At 50.3% G+C, this 27,676-nt stretch overlaps 2 protein-coding genes across 2 annotated transcripts in view; both read right to left on the bottom strand.

Annotated features, from left to right (window-relative positions):
* Positions 1 to 4,056: 4,056 nt before the first annotated feature.
* LOC113948571 (tyrosine-protein kinase Srms-like) lies at positions 4,057 to 12,902 on the bottom strand. Its single transcript, XM_027646267.1, has 8 exons — positions 12,431 to 12,902; positions 9,942 to 10,063; positions 8,944 to 9,110; positions 7,887 to 8,025; positions 7,298 to 7,456; positions 6,188 to 6,369; positions 5,868 to 6,024; positions 4,057 to 5,592 (listed from the first exon to the last, which is right to left on the bottom strand). Exons 1-8 carry the CDS (start codon positions 12,784 to 12,786, stop codon positions 5,399 to 5,401), a joined length of 1,476 nt encoding a protein of 491 aa, XP_027502068.1. The 5' UTR covers positions 12,787 to 12,902; the 3' UTR covers positions 4,057 to 5,398.
* A 1,575-nt stretch (positions 12,903 to 14,477) lies between these two features.
* LOC113948570 (peroxidasin-like) overlaps positions 14,478 to 27,676 on the bottom strand; it is a 43,767-nt gene continuing 30,568 nt past the window's right edge. Inside the window, exons 13-23 of the mRNA XM_027646266.1 lie at positions 26,588 to 26,700; positions 26,132 to 26,288; positions 24,455 to 24,563; positions 23,525 to 23,682; positions 20,792 to 22,295; positions 20,193 to 20,327; positions 19,449 to 19,657; positions 18,590 to 18,704; positions 18,222 to 18,315; positions 17,553 to 17,670; positions 14,478 to 16,212 (exon numbers count right to left, since the gene is read on the bottom strand). Coding sequence (XP_027502067.1) covers positions 17,575 to 17,670; positions 18,222 to 18,315; positions 18,590 to 18,704; positions 19,449 to 19,657; positions 20,193 to 20,327; positions 20,792 to 22,295; positions 23,525 to 23,682; positions 24,455 to 24,563; positions 26,132 to 26,288; positions 26,588 to 26,700 — 2,690 coding nt within the window. The 3' untranslated portion in view covers positions 14,478 to 16,212; positions 17,553 to 17,574. The remainder of the gene's footprint in view (positions 16,213 to 17,552; positions 17,671 to 18,221; positions 18,316 to 18,589; positions 18,705 to 19,448; positions 19,658 to 20,192; positions 20,328 to 20,791; positions 22,296 to 23,524; positions 23,683 to 24,454; positions 24,564 to 26,131; positions 26,289 to 26,587; positions 26,701 to 27,676) is intronic.

The raw sequence follows: 27,676 nt of genomic DNA on the forward strand, positions 1-27,676 counted from the left end.
AACTTGTTTTGCTCCCTCAGCACGTTGCTGCCATGCCCTCGTGCCTCGAGGGGTAGGAGTGAGTGCCAGGGCCTGAGCCAGTCTGGTTGGGGCTGGGGACAGGAACTGAGTAAAAAGTGAGCCCTCCATAGTGAGGGGAGAGATGAGGCTTGCTCATGGTGTGCATTTTGTGGGTCTTGATGTCAGGCTGGAGCTCGTGGTGTGGGTGGCAGCTCGGGGTGCACTGGATTTGGCAGCCCTGGATCCCAGCTGGCCCATGTGCTGTACTGTTTAAAGGCTGTTTTGGCTGATTTTTGCCTTGAATTAGTCAGCTTGGCTGCTTGGTCCTTCTGTGATCAGCCTGGTAGTTGGGAATACAAGAGCCTGCTGGTGCCAGGGTGAAGGGAGCACCTTTGTTCCTGCTGGAGGCAGAAAAACCCTGGCAGAGCTTGATTTAAAGGTGCCAAATCTTCTTGCTCTGCTTCCAGCCACAGCATGAGGTGTGGGGCTGTCCCTGTGTGCACCAGGTGCTGCAGCCCTGATGGCAGCTGAGGTCATGGGACCCCTGAGTCATGACTTTTCCCCATCCAGTGCCCCAAGGCAGACAGGGAGGAGGGCAGGGAGCAGCTGGGGAGGGGGGATTAAGGGGGGCAGGGCTGCTGTGCTTTCTATCTGTACTGCAGGGGCATCTGAGGTCACTTCTCGCTTTGTTCCTTGTTTCTGGTTGGGTTGAGTAAGCTTTTCCTTGAGCTTTGCTTCTCCTTGTCCTCAGGGTAGAGAGTCTGTCCCTTGTCCCTGTAAGGGGCCAGGACAGCAGTGGGACCTCTGTTCTCCCTGTATAAGTATGTGCATCCAAAGGGAATGGCTGGGGGGGCTGTGTCCCAACAGCCTTGGACACACAGTTTGGACCCTGGAGGCTGCCAGCACCCTGTGGGTGACCCCCATGTCCACAGCAGCACATCACCCCACAACTGATCTGATGCAACTTCCAGCCAGGAGGCAAACTGCTGTTTGTGGGATGGCTCCACCTGTGTGCAGGGGGCTGTGTATCACAGGAGGCACATGGAAGCCTTTAAACTTCCCAGAACACAGGAAAATCAAGCAAAAATAAATCCTTTCTGAATAAGACAAGACAAGGCTTTTTGTCTGGCTGGCAAGCTGGAAAGCATGGCTGTGGCACTGCTCCAGGGCCTTCCTTGCCTCAGCAAACCCTTTGGGTTCTGCTCACCCCTGAGATGCCTTAAGGCAGCAGCAGAGTCTCCTCAACTGCTGGTTCCCAGCAGAAGCATCACTTTTTTTTTTCCAAGCCTGCAGGATACAGTGTGGGCACACAAAGGTAAAGTCAATATTGCTGTATTTGCTTTTTGGTCTTGTGATCAGTGAGGGTCAAGCCCAACAACTATCCCCAGGCACCCAGGGGAGGAAGTGGCAGAGCAAAGGCACCAATCCTGTGCCCCTACTTTTCAGCTGGGCACACTGATGATGCCCCTCCAACCTGGATGAAGGTTAAATTCATTCCCACATTGCTGCAAGGTGGGTTGGATTTACAGCAGTGACTGCAGAACCTGTCTGTGGCTGCCCTTATGCCCATGGAGCTCCCTGTCCAGTGGAGCAAAACTGCCTGGAAAAACTCTGCTGTTTTTCTGAATGTCTGTAAAGTGTCACAGACTCAGGCTCCTTCTCTGGTGGGACTGAAGAAACAGGAACAGCTCCCCAGATGTTCTCCCAGGCAGCTTCATGGTACTGCTGAGAGCAAAGCATTTGGCATTGCCTTGTTTGCTTGGGCTTGAAAGGCTTTTAGTGCCTTTCTTGCACCTCCACAGCATTCAGACATATTTAGGAAAAGCATCTGACAGCCAGGCAAGTTTATTTTTGTTCTCTTTCCATCTCCACTGCTGTGGGTGTCGGTCTCTTTTCCCAAATAACAAGTGATGAGAGAAAACTCTCATTCCACAATTCTATGAAATGATCTCAAATTGTGCTAGGGAGATTTGGATTGGATATCAGGACAAATTTCCTCACTGAAAGAATTATCAAGCATGGGAACAGGCGGCCTAGGGTAGTGGAGCCACCATCCCTGGAGGGATTTAAAAGATCTGTAGATGTGGCACTTGGGGATGTGGGTTAGAGGTGGGATTGGCAGTGCTGGGGAATGGTTGGACTCAATGATCTCAGCAGGTTTTTCCAATCCCAGCAATTCTGTGATTCCAGCTGACTTTATTTGTCTTGTGTCATTGTGCTGCCTGCTGTGGTGGGACAGCAAGAGAGACACAGCAGTAGAAACAAGACAAGCAAATGGGTTTCCCATACACTATACCCCTCCCTAATCATCCTCCCCCTTTCCACAGGGCTTGCTATCAGAGGGGCAATCCCACCTCCCATGGCACCAACTCCACTGAGATTGTCATCCCTCCTCTGCTCCCCCAGAGGTGTTTTGACTTTTGATTAATTCACATACTTGGTCAAAAACTCCCAGGTTTCTGCTCACTCTTGTCCCTTGCAATGCCCCTTGTACCACCCTGCTGCCTCTGGTGAGAAATATTTCCTTTCATTCCCTGCCTCTTGCTGCTTGAGGTTGTTTTGTTGTTTTATTTTTTACTGCAACAGTTTTGCTTCCCCCTCACCCTTCAAAGGCTGATGTGGGATCTTAAAAATAGAAATGAACTGTGCAGTTCAAAGACCTTGCATTAGCTTTAGCTTGACACTGTTTCCAAATGCCATTGGGTCAAGGCTCCAATCCTTGAATGCACAAACAGGGCACATGCCAGGCTGCAAACAGAGCAGCAGAATGCCTGTAACAGCAGGATTTGCAGTGCCCACTCCGGAGGGGTCCATGAAGGACTGGGGCCACACCATCCCTGCCTTTGTACAATGGATTTAAGGAAAAGCCTGGTCCAGTTTTGGGGGGAGCTGCAGTGCCCAGTCCAGGCTGAGATCCTGGGAGCGGATTGGGAAAATTTGGGCTCCCCCCCACCCCCACCAACTCTGTCTACTTTTAGAAAGCAAATAATGACTCGGAGAAATGCCAAAACCCAGCAGACCGTGCTGGAGGGCAAACCCAGGCAATGGATCAGCTTTTCATGCAGCAGAGGAGGAGGAGGAGGAGGAGGAAAGAAAAGCTGCTGTGGGCAGCACCGTGTCATCATGCCCCCATTTCCCTGCTCCACATCCCCATCAGGTCACTGCAGCAGCTGAGTGAGCTGTTTTGGAGCCATGTGTCTGATGGGCCAGTGCAGGCAGGAGGCTGCCTGCAGCCCTGCCAGCCCCACTGGCCTCACCATGGACCACAGTGTCCCACACCAGCCCCATCACGCTGTGCCAGCCCCAGCACCCCGTCACCCCACGCACACCCTTCTCCTCCTGCTTATTTTTGAGCTCCATCTGGTGGCAACCAGACCTGCAAATCGAATGTCTTCCTATTTCTGCAACCTGGTCTAGTAGAAGGTGTTCCTGCCCACGGCAACAAGGTTGGAATAAGGTGGTCTTGAAGGTCATTTCCAACCCAAATCTTTCTATGATTCTATGCTGCAGCAGCCCCACTGTGCCTGTGCCACAGGTGTCCCTGCCCTTCCTCGGTGTGTCATGAACTCCTCACCTGTCAGACACAGTTTTGGTCTTTATTTTCTTGCAGGACCTGACTGTGCATAGATGTTCTCTCTGCTCAAGCGTTTGATCAGGCTGAAAAATCCTTGTACAAATTAGGGTTTCCTCTTGCAACCGTGTCCAAACCCAACCTGTTGCTTTTTCCATCTGGGAACACTCAAACCGGGAGCTGCCGCCTTCCCAGGGCACGGCTGCAGTTCCGTGGGCTCAGCAACCACCTCACCCTCACTCGGAAGCATGAACAGAGCAGGATTCATCCCTCCCCTAAACCACATTCCTGTTTCCCCTTTCCAGGCCCCTCGTGCACTGAGACTTGCTCAATTAACAGCCAGACTTGTTTCCGCAGTTCCACACAGCACGGACACTGCCCAGGCATGGGGGGAGTGTTGCATAAACTTTATTAACTTTATAAATTCCAACACAGCTGTTGGCTCAATCCCAGCAGCCACCTGCAAACAGGCAAAATAGGCTCATCAGGAGGAATTCAGTGCCAGCTGCCTTTCACCCACAGCACTTTGTGCTCCTGCCACCAGTGCCATGAGTGTGTTAGTGCTCGAGCAGCCTCACTCAGGCCACCACGGAGAGGCTGCCTGCACCAGTCTGGAGTCTTGGCACTGCTCCCAGTGCTGCTTTTCTATGAGTCCTTCCACTGCTGCCAAGGACAGCCTGGCCTCTGGGAGTGTGCATGGGCAGGATGGGCAACAGGGACTTGCCTGGAGCAAATGCTCCCCCGTCTTGGGAGGGACCAGAAGCTCAAGGTTGTCCTGTAATGCTGTGCCCTGGGATCAGTGAGGAGCTGGGGGTGGTGGGATCATCTCCTGGCTTTGCACCAAGGGTGGGCTAAAGAGCAAAACTCTCTTTTGAGTGAAGCAGTTTTACCTTCCCTGCCTGCACCTGGGATAAGAAGACATCAGATAATTTATCCCAAACATATATTTTTCTTGGAATTAACACACAGTGGTGAGTGAGACAAGGATCCAGAGCAGAGCAGCCCAGAGAGGAGCTGCCTGTGCAGGGTTCTCAGGGCAAGCAGGGCTGCTGGCTGGGAAAGGGCTGGCAGAGGCACACTGAGGTTTAGTGTATACCTGGATGAACAGAATCCAAGGAGACAAAAGAATGGTTATATCTGTGGTTCCAAGAGTGGGACTGGTTGCAAACCATTGCTTCCTTGAACCTATCCTTGATGGGTTCCTTGAACCCATCCCTGAAAGTGTTCACATCCAGCTTGGACAGGGCTTGGAGCAACCTGGTTTAGTGGAAAGTGTCATTTTGCCCATAGCAGGGGGGTTGGAACAAGATGAACCATGAAGATCCCTTCCATCCCAAATCAATCTACGATTCCTGGGAGGGAGCAGAGCAGTGTGGTATGGACAGAGCATCCAGCAGTGCCCTGTGAGGACTCCCACGGATGGATGCACACACATTTATTGATAAATACACCGGACACACACTACAAGAAAAATCAAGGGGAGCCACAGCTGAACATGAACTGCAAACCTTCACGTTGGTGTGGGGAGTGACAGGGACCTCCCACCCTACTGGCTGAATGAAGATGTAAACTCTGGGTGATGCCTCTGCTACCACGGGGCTTCTCCAGACTGCTACACAGCCAAGTGCTGGCAACGAGTTCTCCACAACTCATTGCCTTTTCCCTTTGCCACCTCCCTGCATCCTGACTGCGAGGGACCATGGACTGTTTTTTGGGGGGATGTGCTTTCCTCGTAGCCCTGTCAAAGGGCAAACTAGCAGAAAAGAACTTCTTGGCAAGAGCTGGCCTGGAGGGTCTTGTGCAGGAAGGATAGTGGGAAGGGGTCCCTCAGGAGAGGGAGCTGAGCAGCCTTCTGTAGATGAAGCCCAGCTTCTCCCGCAGCGCCAGGAAGGTGGGACGCTCCTCCGTGTTCCCACTCCAGCATTCCAGCATGATGCTGTAGATCTCAGGAGGGCAGGAGCTGGGCCGGGGAAGGCGGTAGCCCCTGGTGATTTGCCGTACAGTTTCTTGGTTTGTCATCCCTGCAAAGAAGGAGAAGATTGCCCTGAAGGATGTGGGAGATCCTTCAGCCCATACCACCTTCCTGCCCTCAGCTCCTGCACTCACTCTACAACCACAAAAAATCCCTGTAAACCATCCCTAAAGTGGACAATAACTTGCTCGTGCTCCAGGAGCTGCTTCCACATCCCTTGTGGAAGGGACAATACAATAATTCATGACACATTGTCTCTTGGGGACCATGGGCAAGCTGCCCAGCATGTGGATGGAGGGCATAGGAGTGTGCTGGCAGCCCTACCTTCATATGGGATCTGTCCATATGTGAAGACTTCATAGAGCAGAATGCCATAGGACCAGACATCGGACTTGAGGGAGTAGGTGCGGTAGTTGGCTGCCTCTGGGGCTGTCCACTTCACCGGGATTTTAGTGCTGCTGCTGGTGGAATAAATGTCATCCTGAAAAGCAGTGAGAGATGGGACATGAGGGATGGGATGATCAACACAGAGACTGCTTTTGGGGCTTTGTTGGAGCTGCAGATTGGGAAAGAGGATGGCAGGGAACAGCTGCCATCAGGGAACAGCACGGGGCAGCTTGGTGGCCCAGGGTAATGGGACTGACCTTGAGGAGCCGGGCGAGTCCAAAATCAGCAATTTTGCAGGTGAGTTCCTCTCCCACCAGGATGTTTCGGGCTGCCAGATCCCGGTGGACAATGTGCTTCTCCTCCAGGTACCTCATCCCATCCGCCACCTGGCAGGCGATGTTGAGCAGGTGGGAGGTGCCCAGGGACTTCCCTTCGGGACCTATTAATCCACATGATCCAAGAGTTGGGGGCAATCTACCAACATCTGTTCTGGGTGTTCTGGTTTGGAGGGAGACCCTGTGCTGGCAATGTGGAACTAGGGCAGCCTGTAAAACCTTGAATTGGAGGTCCTGGCTAAATATCCTGGTGGCACTGTGTGGGAAGTTCAGCACAGCCATGTGCTCCTCAGGAATGGAGCTCTGAAAGGCACCACGTGCTGCAACAAAGATGCAGATATTCATGGCTTGTTCAAAGCTAAAGGTGACCTTCTGCCATGCAAATCTCCCACCAGGCCTCTCAACCTGTTGTGCCTGTGAGCTCCAGCTCCTCCGGCACCAAATGCTTCTGGAGCCCCAACCAAAAATGAGGTCAGTGTGGGTAGGAGGATGTGTACCCAGTAGAAAAACAGGTCTCAGTGGGAGCAGTTGTTTCCTTTCAAGGCTGATTACTGCATCAGGAAAAGAAAGGCCAAGAAAAATAACCTGATGGTAGGATGATGAGTGGATCATGGCCTCTTATGAGCTCTGCACATGAACAAACCCATGGGGAGGTTTGGCCATTTCATTCCCAAAGAAGGTGGAGTTGCCCAAACACAGCAGTAGGATTTGTGTGCACTGGTGGGAGCAGGCAGACCATGGGTGGGTAAAGAAGGAGAGATGAAGGTCCCTACCAGCATTCTTGGGCTCCCAGGGGCTGATATGGACCCAGCCCACACAGACACCAGACCATGTTTTTGAGTCTTGGGGTCACCCAAGACAATCTCCACCAAATGCCTATGGATAGATCTGTGTTACCACTGATCTAAAAAGGACCAAAACCAGACTGGTGCTCTCTTAGGGTCCCCATTCAAATTCACAGGGCACAGAAAGCACCCCCAGACCAGCAGTGCCTCAGGAGCCCTCTCCCCATGGCACTGGCACGGTACTCACTGTTGAGGTAGCTGTGGAGGTTGCCTTTGCGCATGAGCTCAGTGATGATGTACACGGGCTCATCCAGTGAGCAGACAGCGTGCAGCTGGATCAGCTTCTCATGCCTCAGGCGCTTCAGGTTCTGAATCTCCTTGGTGAAGTCTTCTGCTTTCATGTCAGCTGGGTGAGAAAGCCAACACGGCCATTGTGAGCTGCTTTCTCATGTGGCTGTTGGCACCTCCAACTTGGATAAGGACCTTTGTCCTCCCTGCAGTCCACCCCTGCCTTCAAAGCTGATGTCTGCACAAACTGTGTCTCAGACCCAAACAGCCAAGAGGTGTTTTCCACAGGGCATTGCATCCCATTGTCACAAACCCATTTGACTTGACGTGATCCCAAACCCACTGACTGGAGCCATTTTATAGCAATGCAGCCCAAGCTTAGGTCTGCCCACAGAAATAGTCCAGCGGCTCCTTGCCAGGTCCTACCATAATTTGCCTGATTAAACAGTCACAGTGACCAAGGGGATGAGGAAACAAAAGAGTGTGACTGATGTGGCAGTGAAGGAGAGACCCAGCTGGCCGCTGTTAACATCTGATTCTCCACGTACCTTTTATGATCTTGATGGCCACTGGCACCGTGTTCCTCCACAGCCCTTCCCACACCTCTCCGAAGTAGCCCTCTCCCAGCTTCCTCCGCAGGGTGAATTCCCAGCGTGGGCGCTCCCAGCCATCCCTCTCAGGGGGGGTCTGCCAAATGGACATGGAATGACACTCTTGGACCAGCCAGCCAGCCAGGCAGGACCTGCTGTGGAGCCTGCATCAGCTTTTGGTGCCCACAGAGCAGGACATGATGCTGCCCCATCTGTGTGCACAGGGGCTGCAGCCCGAGCATTGCTTTTCCCTCTGCTAGAAGTTCACAAAGCACATGGGGCATCATCTGCCTGACCCCTGCAGGAAGCCCAAGTGTGCAAGGGGGGAGATTTGGGAGACTACATGAAATATCAGGAGTTCAAGTCATAACTCTCTCCTAATCAGCCTTCAAAAGTGGCTTTTCTCCATTTCCACAAATAAATAAAAATAATTAAATTAATATTATTGCGTAATATGGCTGATTTAGACTTCAGCTCCTTAGGCATTTCTTCTATACTACACCTTTCAGTTTAACTCCTGGATTATTCACATGTTTAATTGCTATTTCTAAGTCGTAATCAGTGGATGGAATTCTAATCAGGAAATAAGTTGGCAATTTGGGATTAATACTGTAATTAGATTTATGAGTGCCATACTAATTGGTATGAAAACTATATAAAAGCAATGTGTACGTCTTATATTCTTGGGAAAAAATTGGAAGCACAAGTATTTCCAGAAGCAGTATTGAAGGGATTTGTAACAACTTGGTTTCTAGTCTTTGAGATGGAGAAGACATTTCAGAAAATTCTGTTAATTTTTCCCAGTCAAAAATCCATAGAAATGCCATGCCCAGCCTTGGCGTGGCTGATAAAAGGTGATGCTGGCAGCAAGTGGGTGGGCTTTAAATTTAGTTTAATAAAGCTTGAATCCCAAGTGGATAGAGTAATTATTTCTATTTTCCCTAGTCTTTCTTTCCTTTTTCCCATCCTGCTCATCCCTGGGAGCCGGGCTGCTCTGGGCCACTGGTGTACGCACCGCGGGGCTGCAGGGCTGCAGCAAAGGGCTCTGGATGACCTTCCAGTGCTCCATGTAGAAGGTGAGGAGCTCCTCCATGTTGGGGAAGGGGTGTCCCTTCTGGATGTAGAGGCTGCCCCTGGGGCTCTTGCAGATTCGGAAGTGGCTGACCTTGGTGTGGTTCCGCACTGTGGGGAAGCCCAGGTTGGGGAAAACTCAACTCATGCAATCAACAGCTCCTTCCCACCTTCCTGCTGACTTCACCCTCTCTCCTTTCCAGACACCCAGTCTTTTAATTATCCTGAAGCAACACAACTCACCCCGGGAGTGTTATACCCCAATCCCCACATCCCTTCTCTTCCCACCTCCTGTCTCAGAGGACTCCTGGCTGTGGGTGAGCTGGGCTCCTTTGGACCAGAGAGGTGATGCTTTTTTATCAAGGATTATTTCCTGTGGAAATGGCCTGCTCAGAGAACAGCAGAGCTGCTCAAGGTGGATAAACCAGTGGCAGCTGGGACTCCCAGAGCCCGAGGACCGATGGTGGGATGGGGGTTTGCCATGAATTTCTCAGGATTGCTTTTACGTGAATAGGACCAGACTGTAACAGCACTGCCTGGTCCAAACCCCTCTGAATTCAGATTTTGGTCTGTGCAGCCCAGGCCTGATAATCTGGAGTGGCAGCATGCTTTTAAACAACCTCAGATGACAAAAGCTGTTGGAATGAAATCCCGGGAGTTAGTGACATGACACCATCATTAAGTTGCAGGGAAATGTTTACAGCTTTCCTACCCCAGACGGGAGCTACGCACTTTCCTTTACCTCAGTAATTCTGCAATCCAGCCCTTCTCTGTTAGCTTTGCGCTCTCAGAAAGCAGCTGGTTCAATTCAATAAGGTGCTGAAAAGTGCTTTAAACTTATTCCCTTGTTTTTCACCCCACGCTGACCAAGCCAGGAGCTGCCTTAAGGAACCAGTTCCTTTCCCTGTGCTAATTTTCTCTGGATAATTGCCACAAAGTCACCTGAGAGAGAGTATTCGCCCTTGCTGCTCTCACTGTCCCGGACAAGGAAGGAGCCGTGCTGGTTGGGAGGCGAGAGGAGGAGCTGTTCCGCTTCGTTTCGGCTAATCTTGCTGAAATACCAGCTGGGGAGCAGAGCAGAGGGGTCAGTGCAGCATAAGGGGACGGTGCATGGATGGAGCTGCATCCATATCGGGGCATCCTGCACCTTCTGAGCCAGGGAGGGGGAGCAGCTCTTGGGATCCCACTTTCTGCTCATCCTTGCAGCCACCAAGCCAGTGGCACAGCAGCCAGTCCATGTCTCAGAACCTGTAAATGTGGCTGCCTGTATCAGGGCTGTTTGCATTGAGTGGGTTCTGCAGGCACTTGCTGCAGTTTATTGCAGCTCACTGACTGCAAACTATTTCATAGAATATGAATCCAAGAATAGTTTGGGTTGGAAGGGACCCTAAAACTCATCTCACTCCACCCCTCTTGCCATGGGCAGGGACACCTTCCACTAGACCAGGTTGCTCAATGCCTCATCCCACCTGGCTTTGAACTCTGCCAGGGATTGGGCATTTCCTCCATCAGTGTCTGAACACCAGTGTATTGAGTTGTCCAGGTCTCAGCCCCATCCCAAACCCAGGAGGTTTACACCTGTGGCTCAGTGCTGCACCTCGGCCGACAGCCTGTGGTGAATGAAGCAACAACCACCTGGTGCTGTGTGCAGGATGCTCTGGTGGGATTGTACCTGTGTCCTGCCACGAGAGCAACACCTGCAGGCACAGGATCACTTTGCACTTCTTGACCTGCAGTTTATAGACAGATATAGCTCTAAGCCTATGAGGAAATGACATCAGTAAAAACACCTCGTAGTGCTGGTTGGGGACAGCACCAAGCCGGGGGGAGGATGGGAGGACCAGCCAAACCCCTCTGATGTGTCACAGCACTGAGATTCATCACTGACTCCCCATCAAGGAAAGGCAGGTTGGCTGGTTGCGTCCCGATGCAGCGGGATGCACTGGAGTGTGGGGAACCCCATCCAGCCTAAGGCAACCAAGACGTGAGAAGCTGAAGGTTTCGTCATTAGCTGGGATCGCCAGCGTCTGAGAAGCCGTGCAGGAAATTATATGTGATGGGGTTACAGCAGCTGAACAAATTACCACCCAGCTCCGACCTGCGGCTCCGCGGAGTCTGTGTGCTCGTTACTGCCATCCGCCCTCCCAGCCTCGGCATCCTCCTCACCCCTGTCCTCGGGACGGGGCTGGGCACCTGCTGTGCACGGCTGGTGCACACACAGGTGCACACAAACACACACACACGTGCACACAAACACACACACACGTGCACACAAACGTGCACACAAACACATACATGTGCACACAAACACACACACACATGCACACAAACACATACATATGCACGCAAACACACACACACGTGCACACAAACACATATATGTGCACAGAAACACACACATGTGCACACAAACACACACACACTGCTGTAGCCTCAGCTGTAGCCTGTCCAACTGTCCCCTCAAAGCTCACACGGGGAAGGTCTCTCCCACCCCACCGGCTGCCAGCATTGCCTCTTCACACTGGGGACCCTTCCCAGGCTTCTCCCGCTCCTCTCTTTCACCCCCACTCACACAGCACAGGGCCAGCGCGGGGGGGTCTCCAGGGACACACCCGCCCCAGCCCTGAGCTCCCCGGCACTCGGCGTGACTCAGGGCCAGGAGCAGAGGGAACAGCGGTGTCTCGGGGCGCTTTGCCCGACGTGTCGGGACCAGGCTGCCTTATGCAACGATGAGCCTGGGCTTTCCCCAGCTGACAGAAGGTTGAGACATCACCCCGAGCTCCGTGTCGGCTGGCAGAGGCACCGACAGGGAGGGAGCCCCCAGCTCCGGATAAGCAGGAGCCAGATGGCAGCAGCAGCAGCACTACATCTTGGCCCTGCACATCTCTGAGCTTCCTGGCTTGTACCAACCCAAACTGCTTCCTCCCATGCTCCCGAGCCCTTTGGAGCTGGCAGGGCTCAGGTACAGGTTTTCCCAGCTCACTCTCTCCCTCCCTGCTGCCTCCTCTTTAATGCAGGACAAGAGGGAAGGCAGCCAGAGCAAGCAGGAGCCTGTTTACTTGGCAGCATAGCTGCAACCTGTGCCCACCACCACACCGCATCCCAGCCCAGAAACACCCCATCCCGTGCGAGGGTGATGCGTCCAGGAAGGGGCACCGGCACCTCTTCCCCTGGGCACATCCCCCAAATCTCGCTTGCTGTGCCGAATACCTCTCCACCACACTACCACGAGCTGCAGGAGTTCCAGGGCCGGGATGCCCAGGGCAAGGTAGATCCCCGCTCAGTCCCAGCACCACTGATGGCAAAAGCAGGGGACAAGGAGCTCGTTGTCCCCATCGCTGCGGAGAATGAGCGCTGCCTTTCCCTGCACGGGGATGTGCTACCCTGGTTCAGCCCCATCCCCCTACGGATCCAGAGCATCGGATACTTACGGGCGGTGAGCAGAGGTGCCCTGGCTGAGGTTGGCCACGTAGGCAGCGGGGACGTAGCCCATGGCCGGCTCCCCCAGCAGCCGCCGGGCTAACACATACTCCCCCTCTTCTCTGAGGACACGCAGTTTGTCCCCTGCGCTTACGCTCAGTTCCTCGGAGCTCCGGGCTGTGAAAGCGTATAAAGCGATACAGAGAGAGGACTTGGGGATGAAGGAAATGGAGTTCGGCTCCGAGTGCAGCGAAACGGAATCAGAACCGAGATACCCCAGGGAGCAGCTCTCCGTCACGGCACGGGGACGGAGCTTGTTCCAGAAGGATGTCAGGAAGCTCAAGCGCTTCCTGACAAACTGCTCCATCCCCGGTGATGCGGTGGGTGCGGTGGGCTATGCCACCGCGCTTCGGGGGGCCGGAGGAAGGGGTGATCCCGGGCTCATGCCGCCGGCCGGGCAGCTCATCCTGCCGCCCCGCGTTCTTCGCACGCGTCTGGGCGCTCGCCGGCCCTTCCCGGCGAACTTCCTATTTCTGAAAGTGAAACTGGTTCATCTGGTGAGACGAGTCTGCCGGCGGGATGAGTCTGCAAGGCAGGAGTCCCACGCTCAGACCCACGGGCACATCTGGGAGACGGGCACAGCTGGAGCAGGGCTCGCCGCTCTCGAAGAAGGAGAACGGCTGTTGTTTTATCTATTAATTATTTTAAAGTGTGCTCTTTGCTTGTTACCAGAGCACCATAAACACAGCTCTCTGTTCTTCAAGCAGCTCTTGTCACAAGTGGCTGACTCCAGCTAATATTCTTCATCTCACTTGTGTGGGAGGATATTTTCTTTTTTCCATAGGACAATAATTGCATCCGCAAACGCGCGGGAGTTAAAACAGAATTAAGGAAATAACTTCAGAAGAGATCTGAAGTGTTTGGATATTTCCTGGGTGGATATTGTGGAGTTTATAACACAAGATCCTTTCTTTGTTCTGTCTACAATGACCTCCTAGCGTTACCACACTAAAATATTTGCCTCCTCCCACTAATTCCCCCTTGCACAGGACCTCTAGGGAATCCCCTTCCCAGTTCCACTGGGATCTGCTGCTCGCTCAGCCTCCACCAGACGTGGGTCCTGTCCAGTCTCAGGAGGTCCTTCCCTGATGCAGGGGTTGGATCAGCCTCAGGCACCTGCGAGGCATCCAGAGCTGAGCCCTGGCACACAACCCCCAGCTCCAGATGTGTCAGCACACCCACCCTCCCCCAGACCTGGTCACACTCAGACAGTGACGTGCTCCAACCCCCCTACCACATCACAGCAACCACTGCCATCAGCCAAAGGACAGATTCCCCTCTCACATCTTCCTGAAGCCACCTGAAGATCAATGCTCTGGTGAGAAATCCCAACTGCAACCCCCAACCCCTGCCTGGACTTTGTCATTTAACTGTTCCATCTAATTAGTGGGAATTTTGTGCCTAGTAAATCCACTCTTGGCTCTGAGACCATTATTTTGATCCTACTCTTCTTGCAGTTGGTCTGGGTAGCTCATTTCGGGTGTGTAGTTGGGATTTGAAAGAGGCTGCTCAAAAAGAAATACAGGAAGTTAATTGTAGGGGTCTGGGCTGCAGACTGCAACTGGGTGGTGTATGAGGAACAAGTTGGACTCATCCCTGGGCCAGCAACTCTAGATCTGCTGTGTCCTGCATCCTGGGTGTCTCATAATGGCCAAAAACCTGCAAAAATGCCTTGCCCTCGGTGCCACACAGGGATGTGTAATGTCTCTGTGCATTTTTCCCACCTAAGCATTAGGAAGGGTACTGGGGATGGAGCACAGAAGGACTTGCAACCCAAAGGGACAGGACATCCCCTCTGCTGTCCTTCTGCAGCACTTGTGACAAGTCTGCTCCTCATGTCACGCTCCATCAGGAGCAAAATGGGCTGCTTGGTTATGCACTGAGAGACATCTGATAAAATCCAGCATGGAATGTCTATGCCTTAGTGTTTAGAAAGAGGACTTCTGGTGTGCAGGAGACTGGAGACTGATTTACCTTTATTGACCTTTGCCAGATTAGATTCTCTAGTGGTACAAGTGATAGACAAGTGCAGCTGATTTATAACACGCAAGGCTTTGGATCTTGATTTGCACCTAAATGAAAGAGTACTTCAAAATGACAAACATCCCTGAGGACTAAATACTGCCTCTGAGCTGAACCTACCAGACATGCATAACACAGACTCATCCCTGCAAACCTCTGTCTGCACAGGGCACACATGCATGGCTCAGTCCCACGCCAGGAAAGAGATGATAAATCACGACCACTTTCTAGTATCTTCTTTTTATTTTCCTCTTAAGTTCCAGGAGCAACCCTGCTGCTTTGGATCCCCTTTGGTACTATAAAACACCTAAAAATAAAATAAAAAAAAAATATAGAAGAAAAAGCACGTTCATAGAAGTTTCTGGTCCTCGTGCTGTGGGAAGGCAGGCGGGAGGACACATGAAAAGTGAGGAAGATAAGGAAGGCACAGATATCTGATGGATCAAGTATTTTATCTCCAAGTCCCTGTGACCAGCTTACAAGGAGGTATTAAAAACCAATCTGTCCACAGATTTGGGGCTGTGGTGGATACACAGGGACTTGAGTTCTAGCACCACTAAAAAGCACCTCCAAAGAGCAATGACACCAGAAGACCTGTGCTGTAGATCTGGCTGCACAGTCCTGGTTTGGTTGCAGAGCACCTGGGAGCCATAAACACAAACAGCACTTTGCATTCACCCATGTGTCAAACACCACAGCGAGTCCTGCCAGCCTAATTGACAGAAACCAGCAGCTCCCCTCCACTAATGAGAGCGCCCATTACATCTAATTAGCTGAGGTTCTGTTCCAGGTCCTGTTACGTTTACACTTGAAATACATCTTCCAGCAAAGAGCCTTTTGGGAGGGAAAAAAAAGGAAGAGAAACATAATTCCAATTAAACTCTGAAAGGGGCAGAGAGCTGGGGAATGCAGGTCATGCTGTGGAAAATGCTTTTGGACATTGGGCAAAATGTCCAAAAGGTCACTCGAGGGGTCACGTAACCAAGGATGTGCCACTTGTCACCAATGACTGGCAAAGCACAGAGGGTGATTGTGGGCAGCCACACCATGCCTGGCACCCTGTCCTGAAGCATCCAACCATCCAGGAGACTTCTCTGGGCTTTGGGTCACTTCCTCGCTGCTGGCAGGGACTGCAAGCCCAGCCCAAACCCAGTCCTGAGGTTCCACTTGGTCTTTCTGATGGCATCAGAAGATGGATGGGGGTTTGGGCTTCCTGTTTATTTATCTTTTCTTTTTTCCTGATTTCTCCAGACATTTCCTGACACCACAGTGTATTTGAGGAAGGTTTTGCCTCTTAATAAATTGGTTCAGTTGGGTGCCGATAGGAATTTTCAGACGTGGTGGGTGATGACAGCGGTGTGTGGGAAGAGGAGCAGAAAAGGGACACTAAAGCAGTTTCAATTAGTCTCCATTCCCCTGGGGGCTGTGGAAGAAAGAGGCATCTTGGCAGACTCTGGGCTGTCACCACTGAGGGCAGAGCCCATCCCCAGGAGGCTGACAAAGGCAGGAAGGATCCAGGGGCTGAGGGGCTCGTGGACAGTCAGTGCAGAGGGTTCAATACAGGTAAAAGTACAGTGGTCCTGGGGTGGGGAGTGGCACAGGAGGTGTGAGAGGAGGCAGAGCTTCGTGGGGTCTTGTGGTGGCTTTCTGAGCCCTATAGGAGTGGGTTGGAGTGGTTTGGTGGAGAGCAGGAGTGCAGGTCACAGGGCACCTGAAATGGCACAAGAAAGCAGAAAAGCTATATGGGAGGCAGCTGGAGGCAGAGAGAGCTGTTTGTGCAGTGCCTGGCTCATCTGGGGCATGTAGGACTGCAGCAGGAAAACCTTTTAAACCCACAGTAATACTTTTCAGGGACCCCGTAAACCCTAGAGTGCTTTTCAAGGATCTGAAATGATAGCAAGGAAAAGCCAACTCATATGTCACACTGCACTCTATGTCACACTTGTAAAGCAGAATCACTGACTGGAAAATCTATAGGGACCAACACACCAAATTATGCTGGAAAACTGTGGCCAGCCTCTAGGCTTCTCCTTCTGCTTTCTGCTGAGATTATCAGCACAGACCAGCCTTTGCTTGCCCTATCCTGTAATCTAACTTCCAGAGGATGCTCCTTCTAGTACAGACTGCCTGGCAGAACAGCACTTACTGCTTATCTCCCCTGCTCCTGTCCCTGCAGTAATCATTTGCAACACATAAAAACCATTAACCACCTTCTCCAGACTGGCAGGTGCCAGCAAGCTGTTCACCCTCTGTCTCAAGGCTGTAGGGATCTCCATGGAAAGAGGGATAAGGGAGCTCAGGCTGTGCTCTCCATGCCCCTGAATACCTGGAGCAGAGGTCTGGCAGCTCCCTGCCAGGACCCTGCCATTGCTGAGCAGCAGCTGGAGTCCTCAGGCTGGCAGGTGCTGACAGGGACTTTACACACAACACACCTCACAGTTGTGCTGCCCTGGCTGGGGCTGAGCAAACAGGGGACTCGTACCTCCAGAAGCAAAGTGCACAGTGACTCAGATGGTGAGGGGGAAATCTCTGCCAATATGTAAGCAAATGATGGATTGCTCCATCTGCCCAGATGTCCTTGTTACCCTGGGGAGGAACCAGTCCATCTACTCCATCACTGAGCTGTGTGATATCTCTCCCCACAAAGGTCCTTTGGAGGCTGCTGGATTTGGGGTTATGATATTAAGTGTTGTTAGAAGAAACCTACCCAGAGTCCCAGGAGAATAGGCCCAAGAGACCTCACCCATCCCACCTGGTCCATCCTATACTTATGTCTTTCCCCATCTTTGCCAAACCAGTTCTTAAAAGACCTCCAGGAATGGATACGCCACCACGTCCCCAGACAACTCATTCCAGTGAGTCACTAATCATTACCAGCAGAAATGACTGTCTAACCTGCTGCACTTAAGCCTATTACTTCATGTCCCATTCATCACCACATTGCTCCATTCCTTTCTGCAACATCCTCTCCTGCATGTGAACACTGCTGAGGTGTCCCATTGCACGCTCAGCAAATCCACATTGACCCCAGCCCAGAACAAACACACTGACCTTATTCAAAGAGGCAACATGGTCATCTTTTTCTCCATTTGTCTCCAGTTTTCTTGACCTCTCCCTGTGTGCTGGTGTTCCTGTGGTGCCACCTCAGCTGGCTCTCTAGTGCGTTCACCTGGGGATGAGAAAGCAGCAGCTCAAAGAGGAGTCTGCACCACTGCACAGATAACCTTCAACCTGTCCCAAATACAAGGAGTCTGCACCACTGCACAGATAACCTTTAACCTGTCCCAAATACAAGGAGTCTGCACCACTTCACAGATAACCTTTAACCTGTCCCAAATACAAGGAGTCTGCACCACTGCACAGATAATCTTTAACTTGTCCCAAATACAAGAAAAAAATGCTGGCTCAAATTTTCTTCACCAAGGTTCCATTTGCATTTTACCCTACAGTTGTAGAGGTCTGAGCTCACAGAGTTCAGCTTCATCTCTTCTCTCCCTATCCCACCTCTTCTGTACCTGCCACTAGTCCCCTCTGATGAGTTGGTTGCTCTTGGCTCTGAAGGACACAAGAAGTCACAGGGGCTGCCCGTAGCAAATAGGTAAATCTTGCTCTTGGCTCTGAAGGACACAAGGAGTCACAGGGACTGCCCACAGCAAATAGGTAAATCTTGCTCCTGAGATGACTCCGTGTTAAGATAAAGATCGGGGCACCAAGTTTTACCTGTTTCCGTAGGGAAGCAACTGTCTTCTCCAGTTCAGCCACAAGGGACTCGAGGTTCTCTCTGGAGGAAGGGCTTGGGGAAGGCACCTCGTTTCTGGGGTCAGGGATAAAAAGTGAAAGGGATTATGCAAACAGCAGCTTCCTGGCTGAGAAAATCATTCTGCCTCAAATGGCCCAGGTATTTACACAACAGAGCTGACCTCTGCACTGAAACATTGGAGGACTGGACAAGCTCAGCACCCAGCTACTGATACACCCCTGACCTCCAGACCTCTGCAGAGTGCCAATTTCAGAGGCCTGAATGGACTGAGTTATTAAAACCTTTTCTTATGTTTCATAAAATGGAGATAAAAGTGGTGATACTACACCTGGGGAAGGGAGGCTTGTGCTTGGCAGGGTTTTCCTCTGGGTAGCTGAAGCCAGGAGACCTCTTCCTTCGGAACCGCTGAGAAAGAGCCCTGAACTGCCCTCGTGTCTGGCAGTCTTGGGAAGGAAGGGAAAGTCTGCAGTGAGTACTTGTGTTCAAAGCAGAACACAAGGCAGAGCTGCCCCCCTGTACCATCCACCCTTGACACATCTCTTATGCTGAAGGGAAGGAGGCAAAAAAGGTGTGCAGGGATTCCCATGTCTCAGCTGGACATCTGCACCCAAAACATGGAAAAAGGGACCGTGGCAGGATCTGTGGTTTAATGGAGGAGGTTTAGACTCACAAATGAAACCATGAAGTGGTATGTGGTAGAGAGCTCCCATACCTGCCTGCTTCTGTGTCTCCCCCAGCCAGAGACAGAAGCCCACAGCTAGGTGGACCTTCAGTCAGGTTCAGTGAAGTTAACAGGCTTCCTAGAGAGGTGGCCAATGCCACAAGCCACTCAGGGTTTAAAAGGCATTTGGACAATGGCCTTAATAATTTGCTTTAACTTTTGGTCAGCCCTGAATTGGTCAGGCGGTTGCACTGGATGATTGTTGTAAGTCCCCTTAAAACTGAAATATTCTATTCTATTCTATTCTATTCTATTCTATTCTATTTCATTCCATTCCATTTTAATTCTACTCTACTCTATTCCATTCCTATTCTATCCTATATTCTATTCGCACCCATTTGCTGACACAAGGTTCTCCCAGTGTAGCAGGAAATCAGTTGCAATTTCACAGCAGCTGATGGCGTGTGACAAATGCCACCCAGAGCAACCCCCGTGTCAGCTGGTGCTAGAACAGCCTGCTCCTTACCCTCACAACAGTCCTGCCACAAGCGGAGGTCCACGGCAGGGATCTCCTCACAGCTGACCATGCCCTGCAGGTACGATGCCACCCGGAAGACATCCCTCTGCAGCTGCTGGATGTGGTCACTGTTGTCACAGATGACACGAGCGAGGGACGTCTGTCTGATCTGAGTCAGTTGCGCTGGCGTGAAGACTCCGGGATTCTCATACCAAAATCTGCAGTGAGTTGTAATCACACAGTGTCTCAGGAGTCAGAGAAGAGGGAGGGAGGGAAGGAGGGAGGCTGAGAGAGGAAAAAGAGTTCCCTGACATCTATGTTGCAGCATGACCCATCTCAAGAGAAGCTCCTGCTCTGGTGTCAGGTGGCTGCAGACACAGAAGGCCTTTTCTGTACCCACAAACCTCCCTGTGCTCCTGCCCTAAGTGCATCACCAGGCAAAGATGTGTCTCATTCACACAAACAGCAAACAGGAATTAAAAAGAAGCTCCTGCAGATATTTGCTAGCATTTTATGAGATACTGGACACATCCTCAATGATGCCCAGTGTTCTTCAGTGAAATGAGAATCATTAAATCACGAATGAACACCTTGGCAGTAACTGTGACAAGTCCTTTTGCAAATGCACTGGACTGTTCTTCACATCACAACACAGTAAATAATAAAAAAATTACAGATTCTGCTTCTCCCTGTAAGGAGCGAAACCCCTGACACAGAATACCAAAGAATCTGGGATGACTCCAGTGGCAATACCTGTCTCCATCCCTCAGCCTTCTGAACTGTGTTGTTAACAGGCACATCAGTGTTGGTCCAACTCTGGTCCCAGGGACAAGATCCTCCACCATCAGTGCTGGAAACAGGTCAATATTTTTGGCAGTTCCATATAAACTGCATGATAACAGATATTAAAAAAAAAAAGTTAAAAATCTATCAAAGAGCAGAGATAATATAAATCTGATACCAACATAGGAATTTGTATGCCAGGAACTCATCTGGACAATATTTATAATGGTTTTATCTGAAAGACAATGGGATAAAGGCCTGCCTTGGAAAGAGGCAGCCAGGGCAGATAGGGCACGGTTTAGTCTGACTGGAAAATAGCTCCAAGGCTCAATCTGCTCCCAAACTACACCACAGCAGTGCCTGACAACATTCCACCCAGAACCAGACTGATCACTTGGAGAGACCTCGTTTGTCTTACCCCATTGTTAAATCACAGCTATTACCCTATCTTAACATCTGTGGGTAGCAATATCTGGGAAGGTTAGTCCATGGGTGTCCTGGGAGGAGCAAAAACTTTTCACTGACTGATCTCCAGTCATTTTGATGCTTCCACATCCAAGCTACAGTACCTCCTGAGCTTTTCTCTGATCTCCAAGTTCTTTATCTCATTTCGGAGGTCCTCGAATTCCTGGGCAGACGAAAGGTTGCAGAAGACCCTGAAGTCATTGTAGGGTGGGATGCCGTGGTCTCGCCCTCTCTGGATGTTGATAGCAGCCAAGTCCAGTGAGACAGAGTGTGCCATGGAGAAGAGTTTCTCCGTCAGTTCCATGTTGAGGAGTTCTGAGGGGACTCGCATTTTCCCAGGAACCCCAAACAGCCCACGGAGGAGGGGGTCAATCCCCCCCTCCTGCATGATCCTGAAAGGGGAGAAGAAGGCCTTGTGCAGGGGGATGTGGCCTTGTTGGATGGGCTGGAAGGTTTCGTTCAGCCGATACAGGATGGGGTTGATCAAGGTGTGCCCGAAGCGGAAGGCAGCGGTGGCAAAGGCGTTAAGAATCCCCGCATTGACATTGGGGTTGTAGCCTTTGTACTCACCCAGCATCTTCATCCCAGCCTCCCCAAGGACCTTGGGCAGCCACTGGGCATAGGTGATGTGCTGCATCTGGGCACCCACAATCTTCCGTGCCTCGTGGTACAGGAGGTCCCCGTCCCAGTGGGGATTGAGGGCAGCCAGCTCCGTGGCGACGCGGTTGTGCTCCCTGAACCACAGCGTGTGCATGGCCGTGAGACCCAGCTGCTCGTTGGCACGGTGGTCTCCTGCCAGGAAGCACGGCACGGGGCTCTCGTTCTCATCTCTCATGCACTCCGTGGGTGGCCCCACGGCAAAGGGAAGGAGATGCTTCCCCGAGCTGGGCACAACCTGCCCGCGCTTCAGCAGCCCGCTCTGGCTGCTCAGGTCCCTCAGCTCCTGCGACTCCTGCTCCGTGCTGCCGTAAACGTTGGAGGCATCGATGTAAGACGTCAAGTGGTTGATCTGCTCTCTGGCATAGACAGAGTTCATCAGCAGGGAGGTCATCCCGCTGCCACACACCGGGCTCGAGCGCACGAAGAACATGCAGCGCCCGTTCCTCACGCGGGGGTCGTTGGCAGGGACCATGACGGAGAAGCACGGCGGGTCGTTGCTGCACACCTCGCTGCAAGGTGCTCCATCTGAGAAGCGGGACATGCTGATGGCTGCCACCGTCTGGTCCATGTCGTGGTCCAGAAACTGTCCCCACTGCATGAGCATGTGCGTGAACTGGTCGTCGGGGGTGATGGTCTCAGTCCCGATCATGGCAGTGGAGACCAGGCGGGGTAGAGGAAGGGGCAGATCCCTGGCATCTTCTGCCAAGGAAAACCCTCGGGGGAGGTTAAATCCATTCTGGTAGGCGGGTTTGAGGAGCCTCTGGAAGGCTGTGAGAGACGCACCCCACATTGGGTGCTGGAGGTTGTTGCAAGAGCCGTCATGGGTCCTGTACTTCTTGTGGAAGCAGATGTCAGAGCAGTTCGGTGTGCGACGGTGGGCAGAGCAGCCCGACAGGTTGGCAATCATGTTCAGGTAGTGAGGGGACACCAGGTCATTGTAGCGATAGCCTGCAATGGGAAAGGCAAAGCACCAGGTCACCTGTCACCTCTTGGTTCCCACTGTTCCATGTAAGGGCTCTGCGTGTGAAAGCCACTGCTGGGACTGTCAGGATGGGCACAGGGAGGCCAGATCCCTGAGTGTGGTGTTGCAACGTAATTTAAGGAAAGCAGAGGAAGCACGTCGGGCCCACAAAGAAGAACAGAAGGGGAAAAGAGTTTGGTATTAACTGCACGGAGCTGGAAACCACAAATGTTGTGACTGGCAGAGCAAACTGTGGGGGTGGTCTCAGTCTCCACTCTAGGTTTATTTTATGGCTCTCTGGGTTATTACTGCCACCATGAGCTCCATCACCCATCCAAACTCTACGTGACGAGCAGCAGGAAGCTGTGGGTGACTGCCAGGGCGCTGCGCTGTGTGAAAGCGCTGAATAATGCTGCACCGTGGGGATGCTGACAGGGCAATAAGGAGGAGAGGCTGGCAGTCCAACCAGCCCAGACCAGACCTGCCACCTGGAAAGAGACTCCTTGCACCCTGGAATACATCCAGGCAGGAAAAAATATTTACAGGCCCCAAACACACATGCCTGCTACATGATGATTCACACGTATAGGTAGAAACACGCAGTGTACGGGAATGTCTGTTGTAGATCAAGGACGTGGATGCTTGGACTCCACTAAGTATTTTTGGTGTTACGTTGCTTTGTTCCTTGCTATCCTGCCTTGATAAAAAGAACCTGAGTGGCTGAAATGCACCTGAGTTTGTAGCTAAGAGGTCAAAGTAGTAGAGAGACAGAAAAGTGATATCCCCCTTCCTCTGTTACAGCACCCAAATACCCCAGAATCCACAGTACTTTTCTTGTTGCTACGTGGAGGGCAGGAAAAATCTGGGACCATGCTGTTGAGGGTCTGAACTTCAGACTCACAAAGGTACTCCTTTATGAGTTAGATGGATAAATATTTTTTAAAGATTGGGGCTTTCATAGCCAGCCAAGAAACCTTTACAGAAATGGGGAACTGAAACTGTTTCCTGACTATCAAGTTGTTACGGTGAATGCAAGATCAGCCTTCCAGCTGTCAGGAAAACCATGAGATGTAGAAAGAATTGCAACACATTTCTTGATATATACAACATTTATCTGGATTTTTGGTACATCTTCAAACTTCCTGGATATCTACACATCATTGTTTTCGCTTCAACATATGCACAATATTAAGAAGGGAAATGAAATCTCTCCCACCTGTGACGTTCATATCCACAATGAGCCCTTGCTGCACGTGTTCCTGAATCAGTTGCAGGGTCCTTTCAAAGATCTCCCCTGCCCTGGCTGTCTCGATGGTGTAGGGGTCCCGGGGGTAGCGGAAGAGAGCCAGGAGGTCGTTGGGTGTCTTGGGACGTCTGTTTCCAGGAATTAAAAGTGATGCAGGAACATTAAAATTAATCAACTCTGCTCAGAGCTGCTACAGGCAGCAAGAGTCAGGCTCTAAGCCTGGTCTGGTGCTTGGCCCCCAAACTAGTGCATAAGACCAACGTGACATGCCTGCACATGGAAGATGATTAAAGAAAGGATATTTTTCCCCAGGAAAATGCACATATTTAATTCCCTCAACATCTCTGGTTTTTTCCCTCAATAGTAATTTACTTTTCACTTTTCAACAGCTAAAACCCAGAGGGTTTGGGGCTTAATAGAAACTATCCATCTTTTCAAGGAAAACATATATTGGGGTGGAAAAAGAGGGAATCACCATTCACTGGAGAATTCATTTTTTATTGAAGAAATGGTTAGAACTGTTATATTATTATTTCTGTTCACCCTGCACAAAGTCAAGTTGCATTTATAAAATGACTAGGCTGATTATTTTCTTTTCTATTCACTATCTCCAGAACCAGCTCCAGTTGACAAAATGTACATTGCAGATAGAATTGACATAAGAGGCACAATATTCGTGCATCTCATTTTTCCAGAATCCTGAATGCCTGTTGGGAAGCTCTGTCACATCCTCACACCTTACACGTGGTGCAGCTCGAACCTCCAGCACTCGAAACAACACCGCAGCTTTCATCTGCGGGTTGTCAAGGATAAAACGAGGTTGGAGAAAGCTTTGTTTGTTGTGGTTTTTTTATCACTTTTCCTCTTCAAGTCTGAGATCAGGGCACTTCACAGACTTACTTGCTGAAGAGCTCGGTGCGTGTGGAGTTGATGGCGTGGTCCACGCTGCTGATGGCCTCCCGCAGCGACGTGGCTACGAACGTGTCACCGCTCCGACCGACGTCCGTGGCTTTCCAAAGCAGAAAGAAAGAACAAAACACCCTAAATTGGCTTTGATATTAACTGCTCTTCCAAGTTCAATAAAATCTGTGCACCGGTACAAGCCCTATAGTGACCTCACTGCAGGTCAAGTTGCGTTTCCATCTCTGATATAAACACCATGAATTTATTTTTTTTGGACAGATATTCTGAAGAATATGAATGAAGCTACTGGAAAAGAAGGTGACTTTTTTTGTGGACACGTATTCAGTGTTTTTTCCTGTACAGTTTTGCAAATGAATGCCTGTTTTGGTTAGTGGTTAAACTGGAAAAAGAAAATGTCAAAGTCACAGTGGGTTAACCCAAAACAATGTATTTACTTTGCACAAACGTACTTCTGAAAGCCAATAAATTAATTTAAATGTATTGCTCACATATTAATTCTCTGTTTGTGGAACACTTCACTTATTAATTTTTGATAATCGATAATTAATAGATATTTATGATGAAAAAACAGTTCAAAGCTAGTGTTGACACACCTGTTACATCATTTTAAATCAAAAAAAACAAAGCTGTTGTTTGAATACCTTTAGAAGGAAAGACATTAATTCTTTAAAATTGCTACAGGATGCATTTTTTAAGCCAGGGCCTTTGTCACAGCTGAACAAACCAGTTCCCATTTGTCTACCAGTGTATGCCACATCCAGCTAGTAAATGAAGCACTGAGCAAGAATAAATGACAGAAATTATCTCAGGAATAATTTCAAACAACAAAGAAATTTCAGACTATTTTCAGCTCCTTGCATATAACCTCTGTATGTTAAATGTTACTAAATTCATCTAATAAGCTCTTCACTATCCACGTTGCTTATTGCTGGAACAGCCCTTTGCTTACATTTTAAACTTTTTTCCTTGCCTCTGATTTTTTTTCCCTTGCCAGTTCTTCCTTACCCTCTAAGAGGCCCAATTTTCACTCCTGAGCTCTGGTTTGACCAGAGGAGTGCTACTCCTCCTTATCCATTACAGCTTCCCTAACACATGGGGCAGGAGCTTGAAACCAGCCACTTATTTCCCATTCCCAATGAAGGTATTTGGTCAAAGGTCGGACTTGATGATCTTGGAGGTCTTTTCCAACCCCAACAATTCTGTGATTCTATGATTCTATGACTGACCAAATATTTAAAACCCTGTATTTTCAGTGACAATGTTGTTCTGCTCCTCCCTGCCCTGGTGTATGAGGTTACAGTCAGATGACAATTTGTGAGCAAGTTGGCACATTTTTTAATTAGTCTCTCCCTCCCAGCAGAGGCAATAACTACATATATACTGTCAGCTGGGCTTGCAGGAGGAGGTTTAAGACAACACCTTTGGCTTTGCAGGGAGTAACTGCAGCTCAGCTGAGAAAACAGCGAGGGGCAGCCGGGAGGTGCATGGGCTGTGACAACGGAGCAACCCTGATCCAAGGGACCTGTCTGAAAAGAGGCTAAGGAAGTAACTTCTTGTATAATTATGTGTCCAAAGTGTAGATGTCAACACAGCATAGCACCCCCTTAGAGGAGATCAGGAGAAGATTGTGGAGGAGCAGCAGAGGTGCCGTACCGGTGATGGTGAGCTGCATGGCACTGGAGGTGAAGCCAAAGGGGTTCCTTGCTATGCACTCGTATCTGCCCTGGTCAGCCACACCAAGATCCTGGATGGAAAGGGTCCCATCTTGGCCAATATGGAACTTGCCACTCTCTGTGATCTGGATACCCTCCTGTTGCACCATCAAAAGACAGAAAATGTGTCAGTGGATGGAAAGCTCCCCCCCATCCCAGCCCTCAGCCTGCTCAGCAAACCCGGAGATGGATGTGATGAACAAAAGTGGCCACCAGATGTTAGCATTGCTCTTCCAGCGAAACCAGAAAGCCTTCCAAGGAAATGTCAGTCTTTATCCCACAGACTGATGTAACCAGTGAAGGTGGGAAAGGTGTTGAAGGAGAGAGTTGTTAAATGCCTCCCAGAGGAGCCACCCTGCTCCCCAGTGACCGTCGAGCACGTGAAATCTCCACATACCTTGACCCAGGTTATGGTGGGCCGTGGGTCTCCCTGGGCAGCGCAGGTAATGGCAACATCCTGGCCTGTCTCTGCCACCACATCTTGGGGAGGCTGAAGGAACACGGGTATCACTGTGAAGCACAGGGGAATGAAGTCACCAGGGCAAGAAATACACCAAGGAAAACAGAGACATCTGAGTGTAAAACCTTTCAGCATGGGCAAAGCAGGGCTGGGCTCCTCCTGCTCTTGACAGGACTCTGCAGAGGGGTGGCAGCTCACCTCGTGCTCTCTGTCTTGCTACCAAGCTCTCTGTTCATTAATTTATGTAATTGATGTTCATTATTTTCTGCTCCTCTGAGTCTCTACTTGGGACCATTACACAGGAATATGCTCAGTCATTTATAACCATTCACCCAAAGCCTTTCCAGAAAGGATGCTCTAGCTGAAACAGGGATCATGACTTGATTCAGGCACTGTCAGATGAGGCTCTCTGGAAGTGTTAGTCAGGACAGATTAAATAATTATATTGATCTTGCTGGTCTTAAAATATTCTGCGAATTTTGTGCTTGAAGCTTCACTAATTTCATGCTTCTAGATAGTGTTCTTCCCTCCAGTCTGCCATCAGTAAAATTCTACCATGTTTGTGAACAGACAGGGAAGTTTGCTTACTTAGAACAATTATTTATATGGGAGCAAAGAGAAAATTAAGCAAAAGCTTTAAAAAAAGAAGAAAAAATTAAGCTTTAATTAGGCTTAATTAAGCAAAAATATTCCTGTGTGGCTTGTATTTTACAGAGGCTTGATTTTAGAATACCTAACATTAAGCTGGACCTATGATCTGGCAGGTAACATTTAAAACAAATGTATCTGGAGCCAGAGTTAAACATTCCTGAGAAGGAATCATTTTGTTTTGCAGACTATTTTATTTTAAAAAGAATTTTACAATTATTTCTATGGGAGAGAGAAAACTTAAAAATGGCAAAAAAAAAAAAAAGACTAAGAATTTAATTCATACACTTTTCTGTAAATGATACAGTTTTCCTTTGCTAAAATAATTTTCTTTCTGACAACTCCCAGACCGAAGCAGCTCCTTCCAATTCACAAACC

The sequence above is a fragment of the Corapipo altera genome, unplaced genomic scaffold (assembly GCF_003945725.1).
Source record: "Corapipo altera isolate COAL_440 unplaced genomic scaffold, ASM394572v1 64, whole genome shotgun sequence".
Taxonomy (NCBI): domain Eukaryota; kingdom Metazoa; phylum Chordata; class Aves; order Passeriformes; family Pipridae; genus Corapipo; species Corapipo altera.